General features: G+C 49.4%; 1 protein-coding gene across 1 annotated transcript; it reads left to right on the top strand.

Annotated features, from left to right (window-relative positions):
- Nucleotides 1-1,103: 1,103 nt before the first annotated feature.
- MC5R (melanocortin 5 receptor) lies at nucleotides 1,104-2,081 on the top strand. The gene has a single exon (XM_069468284.1). The coding sequence runs from the start codon at nucleotides 1,104-1,106 to the stop codon at nucleotides 2,079-2,081; it is 978 nt and encodes a 325-aa protein (XP_069324385.1).
- The last annotated feature ends 6,781 nt before the right edge of the window (nucleotides 2,082-8,862 follow it).

Raw genomic sequence — 8,862 nt, 5'->3', positions numbered from 1 at the left:
TTCCATTCCCTTGAAATAGCCGGGAAACATGCAAAATCACGCTTACCCGACGTGTGGAAGAGCGCGCCATGGCAGCTAGCTTGTCCACTGAATTTTTAAAACAGCTCGATATGACGTTTAATATGATAGCATAATTGGTTGATATCTCTGAGATAGAACTGAACATAAATATAGAAAAAGTGATTGCAGTTCCATAAATACTTATGATTACCAATATTGATGATGAAAATGATGACAGAAATTCTGACTCTCTCCCCAGATGTGCTCTGAGTTTGGGTGGCAGAGGGATTTTTGAATATGAATCATGAGACAGAAATGGTGCAACAAAGGAGTGAAGTGTCTGGCTAGTACTTGTAAATTTAAATCGCTCGTTGCTTCATACTGTGCTCATGTGAAACTTATAAAACTATTCATCAGACTTCATGGAATTTCAAATAATGCAGAAGTCAGGGAAACATATTTATTGAGGGAAAACAGCATTCTGTTTTCCTAAATTTTAACATGTATGAGCAACCTAAGCTTGCAAATTGAAGACAGTAACTTTTTGCATGTGACTATGCTCAAGGTAACAGCCTGCAACTATGGAGGCTGGGTCCTAGCGGGTCTGAGAGGCGTCAGGACAAATCTTATGGATGCATCTGTCTGTGTATTCTTCAGAAATTGGAGCTCACTTCAAGAAAATGTAGTGCCTTAGGAATGTGAAAATCAGGAGACTGGCTGGGATTTCGTAGGTTATGAACTGGGGACACTTTGGAGAGTGACCCTGGGTGCCAGGACAACAGGCACACAAAGTGAAACTGTCCTGGGCACATCGAGATGAATGTCACTCTATTAAGGCGTATGTGAAGGAGCTGAAAGGGAGGAGAGCGGAAGAGGCTGGTGAGAAGGCTCCGCCCGCGCATCAGGCAGGACAGTATTCGGGGGTCAGGAATGCGAGTCAGAATGGGGCAAGCCATGCCCCCTCCTCACTCCCTTTCTTAGGTGTGCTTGCTTTGGGCATGCGGTTGTAGTTCTTTGGTAGACTGTTAACCTCTCTGAGCTGTGAATTAAAAACCTGTTTTACAGTAAATTTGTGCCAAGAAGAGGAGGCATTTTCTCCAGCAATGAATTCCTCATTTCACCTGCATTTCTTGGATCTGAACCTGAATGCTACAGAGGGCAACCTTTCAGGACCAAATGTCAGGAACAAGTCTTTGCTCTGTGAAGACATGGGCATCGCTGTGGAAGTGTTTCTGACGCTGGGTCTCATCAGCCTCTTGGAGAACATCTTGGTCATAGGCGCCATCGTGAAGAACAGGAACTTGCACTCTCCCATGTATTTCTTCGTGTGCAGCCTTGCAGTGGCTGACATGCTGGTGAGCATGTCCAATGCCTGGGAGACCATCACCATATACTTAATAAACAACAAGCACCTGGTGATAGCGGATGTCTTTGTGCGTCACATTGACAATGTCTTTGACTCCATGATCTGCATTTCCGTGGTGGCTTCCATGTGCAGTCTGCTGGCCATCGCGGTGGATCGGTACGTCACCATCTTCTACGCCCTGCGCTACCACCACATCATGACGGTGAAGCGCTCTGGGGTGATTATCGCGGGCATCTGGACCTTCTGCACAGGCTGCGGCATTGTTTTCATCATTTACTACGAATCCACTTACGTTATCATTTGCCTCATCTGCATATTCTTCACCATGTTGTTCCTCATGGTGTCTCTGTACATACACATGTTCCTCCTGGCACGGACCCACATCAAGCGCATCGCAGCTCTGCCTGGATGTGGTTCCGCACCTCAGAGGACCGGCATGACGGGCGCCATCACCCTTGCCATGCTGCTGGGCGTGTTCATCGTGTGCTGGGCCCCGTTCTTCCTCCATCTCATCGTGATCATTTCGTGCCCCCAGAACCTCTATTGCTCTTGTTTTATGTCTCACTTCAACATGTACCTCATACTCATCATGTGCAACTCTGTGATCGATCCTCTGATCTATGCTTTCCGCAGCCAAGAGATGCGGAAGACCTTTAAAGAGATGATTTGTTGCCATGGCCTCAGAACCGCCTGCAGGCTCCCGAGCAGGTATTAAGGAGAGTGCACCTCTCCGTGGCTCTCTTCTCCTTCGCTGGCGCACCTAGGAGCAAGTCCTAAGGCCACAGCCGAGGAGTAAGCAAGGTCGCTTGCAACCCAAAGCGTGCATGACCTTTCTCTCTCCCAGCTCAGACTTGGGCCTCGGATCTGCTCCTCCTTCAGCGCCTGTGACTGATGTGTCAAATGTGCTTGTTGCTTATCAGTTCTAGGCACAACCTGTGACAATTTCTCACTGTCCTTTTTCCATCCTCCTGTTTCTACTGCTCCCACCCATTTCTGGGGGTCCCCTCCGTCCTCTATGTAGCAAGCGTGAGTACTGGGGGGGATGTACAAAGTCCTGAGCGTGGGTCTAAGCGTGGGGAGGACCGACTGCTGCTGAGGGAGAAGCTGTGCCTACCCACGTGGCGTGTGGCTGCCTTCTCTGCCCCGAAGCAGACCCTTGCTCCACTCGGCGCACCCACGAGTCGTGCCTGCTTTTCAGGGCAGAACAACAAGGTCCCAATTCTTTCCATCTGAAATTCCCTGCTCATTTGTTCTGGGATGTCTCCACAGCTCTCCTTTCCTGATTCGGTTTATGTCTTGTGCCCATAATTGCCTGAGGGTGGGATTTCCTTAATTATACTTCTGTCAATCATGGTGTTGCACTTACCCAGACATAAAACTCTGTGCTGTAAACCTTGCCTCGTGTGTGTGACAGTCTGTGACTCTGTCCTGCTGTGTAATTTGTACTCATTCCACGGTTTCCCAAGGGGTGTTGTGGGGCCATGTCAGGAGTTCAAGGTGCCCCCGTTCAGCACATGGACACATGCCCACAGCCAAGCTTACTTCGACTGGCCCACACTGGGTCTGCCTTGGCGTCTGCGACCCTGTCACGGTGCAGTGGGCAGCATGTCAGTCTGATTCCAGCAGCCGGCAAAGGTCAGGGGCCCAACCTGTCACCAGGGAGTCCCACCCAACCGAGAATGGAGTGAGAAAATCTGCCATTCGCTGCTGTGCAGCCCTCATCACCTCACTGCCAGTTCCACATCTGTGCCGACCTCACAGGATGGTCATGAGGGCTGCATGGAAAAATGCAAGAATTTCTTGTAAATTTGTAAAGTGCTCTAAGGGTTTGCTTTTTATTTTAAAGAAACGACCAAGATGGGGTACATACTCGGGGCGGGCACAGGGACCCCTGGTCAGGGCAGTGGCCGGGACACTGGGAGGTCTGCTCAGCCCCAGAGGAGCTGTGTGGGCCTGATCTGCCATGTGGGGCTTGGGGCCTCATTGCTCTCATGGCCCATTCTTGTAATGACTTTTTGATATTATTATTTTCTCTTTTGTTTTGGACATTTATATCTAGACTGCTCCCAATGAAAAAAAATGTAAGTAAAACAGAGGGTCACTGGGTCGCAGGACAATGAGCTGCTGGTGTAGAAGAGGGACCCTTCCCTCGGAGGCCTGTCGGGGCAGAGAGACTTCCTGGTGTAGTCACATAAGTGCTTGCAGATGTGACTCCTACCCTCGGGAGTGCAGAGTCAGGGCAAACACGGTGCTGGCTTCAGCAGGAACCTGTGTGACACATCCACATCTTTTGAAAGTTGGCAAATTAGCAGGTTGTTGGCAACTGAGTTTTGAAGGGGCCGCTATCCCTTAAAATGTTTCCTGTTCCTTCTTGTTGAAAATTCACGTGTATATCCAGGAATGGGAAGAAAGTGATCTGTATGTGATTATCACAGGAAACCACAGTTCCGTGTTCCCCTGGGACATCTCCCAGGAATCTGGGATCTGTGGAAGCCTCTCTGCCCTCTCATCTCTGTGTCCCTGTTGGCTGTAGCATTTCGGGGATGGAGTAGGTGCTCAGTAAAGGACAAATGTGTATCACCATTCTGCCTAATAGGAAAGAGCACTCACCGAGGCGGCTGGAGTGCCAGCCATGGGGGCAGAAGGAAGCCTCCACCCTGGGGTTGCTTTGGCTCCAGCTGGGAACCCAGTGCTCATTCAGCTAATGCTGTGCTCTGGGGTGTCATAACTTACTACAAGGTCGGACTTTTTATGTAGAGGTCTTTAAGGAAATGCTCAAATGTCTTTTAATCTCTATATCATGTAGAAATATCCCAAATATTCGGATGTGTTTTTATTTGGAAGAAATACATGTATGTAGTGACTCAGTAAACATCTGTAAATGAGCCAACCCCTGGCACCCAACACGAAATCCCCACCCCCCAAAACACAGAGCTGTCAAATATTGTATGGTATTGTCTGCTTCCTTAGGAACTTTGCTAGGTGTAAAAACACGTGTTCAGAGAAATGGTTGATAAAATGGAAGGGCCAGACCACCCACTTGAACTGATCACTCCGATGTGCGATACTCAGTGTTTCTGGTCTTTCTGCCAATTTGTCAGCAGCTGCTGCAACATGAGAAGCTACATTCATTGGTGAATTGTGATAACGTTTCCTTGCCAGTGTTTACTGCCTGTAGGATGGCCATTTCTCAGGTCAAAGTGATAGAACTCCTACAAAATCACACACTTGACTTTATACAGTGTGCAAAAGTCTCTGTCTTGGTAGACAAGTGAGTATGAATGCCTTGGAGCTATCACCTGTCGTGTGCTCAGCTAGGTGCGGCCATTGGGGAATCTCTGCCATCAAAGAGCTTATCAGACATGAAATATTTCCAGAGATGTGGAAACAATGTCCACAATTCAAGATACTACAAACAACTAAATGTAGGCCTGTGAGGCACAGACTCTGCCCGTTTAAAATGAGGGCTGTCATTTTACATATTGTCAGATAAATTCTCCTGCACCTGTAATGGCGGTTTTCACTGGTGGGTGTGGGGGTGCATATCTGAGTTTTGGGGTAAGGGGGTAACTTTGAAAAGTATCCCAGGTAGTCTTTACATCTGGAGACCAATAAACTAAAAGGACTTGTCTGAGCTCTTCCCCCAAGCCAGTAAATACCAGTGGGACGGAGGCACACAGACACTCCCACTCGAGGACGGAAGACGGGGGAGGCTCTCTGGCATCGCGCGGCTCGTGGCCGCCGGGCTCGTGGGCGCAGACCGAGACGTGTTTCCTAGACTTGCTGCATGTTTCTCCTTTCGGTCTGCGTGACCTGTCCTCTCTCGCATTGTAATTATGTGGACATCGAGTCCATCAGCTTTGAGGGAGAATCATGCCTTTAGTTCCCTTCCCTGAGCCATTTTGTCCAACGGGAAGATTCCGGGACACTTCCAATGCATCCTCGCTGGACTTTCCCCGAGACGGCTTCCTCACCCCACGCAGACGAGTCAGTCATAGGGGTGACAGCATCCGCTGATTGGATCCTGGCACCAAATCTGAGTTTTAATTGCTTATTTATTCAGCTTTCTTTGTTCTATCTTTTACTTGTTGGGTTGACAAGAGCTGTCTCTTCCCACTCTGAAGTCCTCGGCTCTGGATTTTCTTGAATCTTTCTCTTTTCTCCCAAAGATGGTTTTGAACGAATCACTAAATACTTCTATTTATTTATTTAAAAAATTGTGGTAAAATATACATAACAAAAAGTTTACCATTTTCATAGTTTTTACTCTTTCAGTTCTGTGTCATGAAGGGCAGCCACATTGTTGTGCTCCCAGCCTGAGTCCCTCTGTCTGTGCTGGTGTGTGGGTAATTCTCTCCTCACGCGCCTCTTTCTCGCAGTATCTCAGTAAACGCACCCAACAGCAACCAACACACACTGCTGGGGTTAAGTTTTCCCACCTTCCTGCATGTCATTATGTATATTATCTGTCATCCAGGCTCTCTTTTTTGCCACCACGTACCATGGATTGCCATCCTTCCTTGCTGTCTGTGCACCCATTTAAGTATTAATTCAGCCACTTTTAAGTAACAATTTCCATACTAGTCGGGGTAGTCGAGGCCAATGCTTCTCAAACCTTAACAGCCACAGGAGACGAGATCTTGTTAAGATGCAGGTGCAGGACCAGAGGGTCTGGAGTGGGGCCGAAGCTCTGCACTCGTAACAGCTCCCGGCTGCTGCTGGTCCGAGGGTGACAACCAAGTCTATCCTGCAGAAACAAACAGCTCCCACATTTCAGCAACTTAACACGGGTTTGTTTTTCTATCGTGTTACACGCTCCACACCAGTTAGCAGGGAGTCTGACTGTAGTCACTCAGGGACCCAGCTGGTGGAAGCTGTATCCTGACACACACTCGCAATAAGATTCTGTTTCCACTCTTACTTCTCTTATCAACATAAGTCACATGGTCTAATAGCGAAGTGGGCTGGAGAAATCCAATCCTACCATGTGCCTAGTGGGCAGAGAACTGGACGTTGGTGGATAGCACCCACTGTGCCCAGTGTGAGGCTGGGAGTGTGGCCATGCAGTGCCAGGTCCCCTAGGAGTTTACAGGTCAGGCCCTGGGCGTGTGCGGGAAGGTCACGCTGTGTAATTAAGAACTAGCAGTGGGGCACGGCTGTGCACATACGGGCTCCCATGTCAGAGTGCGGATGCCCACAGGGGCTTGTGGGGCACGCGTCAGGGTTGTGGGATGGGGGTGAGCTTGGAAAAGTCCCTGAGGTGACTGGGATATGTTTAGCTCTTCCGTCCTTTCCCAGGGAGAGTCACTGCTGAGTGTGACATCTGAGGGAGAGTTAAGGAGATTGACCCATGCGCTTACCACATATGGCCTTGAGGCTGCGCGGGATTTGCAGAGTTGCAGAGGAAAGGGGAGAGGGACGGGAAAGCGCTGGGTCAGAGGCTGATGCTTCGTGGCGAGACAGCCAGGTGAGAGCCGGGGCGGTGCGGGGCGGGAGACGACAAGCACCGGGGACGAACTGGAAATCACAGACGTGACCTGCGGGAAGGCCAACAGGGAGTGTCTGTTTCACAGGAATGAGGGAGCAATTGAGAGTTTTTCTTTTTTCCCCCGTCTTTTGAAATACATGGCAAGATCAGATAAAAGCTGTGTTTGTAAATTAGTTTTCTCTCTCTCCTGTTGGGAGAGATGGGGGAGGCCGTTACGGTCAGGGGGGATGAAGAGCTGCCCTGGGCTCGGCTGTGGAACAGGGTGGGGAGCGTCTCTGCCGGGCACCCCGTCAACCAGCCAGTGTCCAAAAAGGGACTCAGACTCTACTCTGCCAGTGATTGCTACTATCTTCCCGCATTGTGTTGGTGCTTCCCTCGGTGCTCACTAGGCTTGTGCTTGGTTTGGGGCGCCTAGATTGGGTGCTAACGCTTGTTCTCTGTGATATCTTTCAGATCATAACTGCCTGTCTGTCTGTCCCATCGCTCCTTTGACGCCCTCCCTTCCCCTCTTACCTGGGGTCCAAGGGAACTTCATTAAGCCTTTTGCACTTGGCTCTGTAGAAAGACACGACTACACTGTTCGTCATCTCAGCTTTTCCCTGACCGGTGACACCGTTTCCGGGAGAATGTGGGAGGATTCTCTGCAAGCTGATGCATAAAGAAAGGTGACCTGACCCCTTGGGCACCCCTACGTGAGCATGCCTCGTCCTCATTGGCAAGATCTGGGTCGAAACAAATGTGTTATGAAAGCAGGACCAGATAAAGCCATCTTTAGGGATTTGGCAACATAAACTTGATAATTTCTCGAGCTGCTTCTCTATTTTTCCATCCTCTTTGCCACTGCACTGCTTGCCTACTTTTCCTTTCTACCGTGGACTGCTGTGCCCATGGCAAGCTGGCTTCCACCCTCGGCCCCCACTGAAATGCAACTCGCCGATTCAAAGGCCCTTCTAGGCCTATACCTTCTTTGCCTCATTTGCAATGTTTGAAACTATTATCTGAGTTTTAAAACTTCCTCCCTCAGCTTTCAGGACTATCTACCCTGATCCTGACCTTCTCTGCCCCAACGTTGCCTTTTGTGTCTCCCACTCCCACACTCGGGCTGGCCCCGATGTTGTATCTTTAGAATTTTTCCTTTTATTTTATAATTTTTCTCTTGGTGATCTCATCAACTTCCATGATTTTGACTTTTAACTCCAGGAAAATGATTCCCAAATCTGTTGTCTCCAGCCTTAACTCCCCCACTAAACTTCTGCCAGGTGTCTTGGGGAAATGCAGCCGGGCATCTTGAACTTCACCGCTCAGAGCTCCTCTCCCGGCCTCCCCGTGCTGGTGAAGTCATCCCTGCTCTTGAAGGCCAGAGGTCTTGGGGCATCTTGGATTCCTTTCTCTCCCTTGACATGGCTACAGAGTCAGTTGGAAAATCCCGTAGGATCTATTGCTGTCGTGTCTCGTGCCTTAATTCCCGCTGCCACAAATGGGTTCTGTCTCGTTACCTGTAAGTTTGGATTCTCATGTCAACATCTAAACTACCTCCAGCCTCTTCCTGTATCCACCCGCCTTTAAATGCTGTCCTGTTGGTGTCACTCCCTCTATTCAGAAACCGTAGGTAACTCCACAGGGCTTCCCTTATTAAGTGCCAAATCCTCACCTTAACCTTCAGTGGTCCCCACAATGTTAGCTACTCTTCCTGCCGTCCTACACAGCAATGGCATCAGGCTCTGTGACCATGACTTGTGCTGCTCTGCTTCAGGTTTTGTTAAAGCTGCACAGTCTGCAGGGAACACCCTCCACATCCACGTGAGCTTTCAAGTTCATCTCAAATGCCTTTCCTTCCATGAGTCCTTTTTATTCTCCATTGTCATAGCTCGTGATGGCGCACACTCTCCCCGGTGTTTCAGACCTGAGGGTTTCCATGTTCTTCACCAGAGCACGGGAATCTCTGTGAGAAGGGACAGCGTCACTTAGGGCAGGGCTTTGCCATAGAACTTTGCGCCATGATGACAAT

The sequence above is a fragment of the Eulemur rufifrons genome, chromosome 5, assembly GCF_041146395.1.
Source record: "Eulemur rufifrons isolate Redbay chromosome 5, OSU_ERuf_1, whole genome shotgun sequence".
NCBI lineage: Eukaryota > Metazoa > Chordata > Mammalia > Primates > Lemuridae > Eulemur > Eulemur rufifrons.
This window is presented reverse-complemented; position numbering and strand designations above follow the sequence as displayed.

Bases quoted from the DNA above. Each gene is read 5' to 3' on its own strand.
- MC5R (XM_069468284.1), top strand. From the start codon at position 1,104: ATGAATTCCTCATTTCACCTGCATTTCTTGGATCTGAACCTGAATGCT.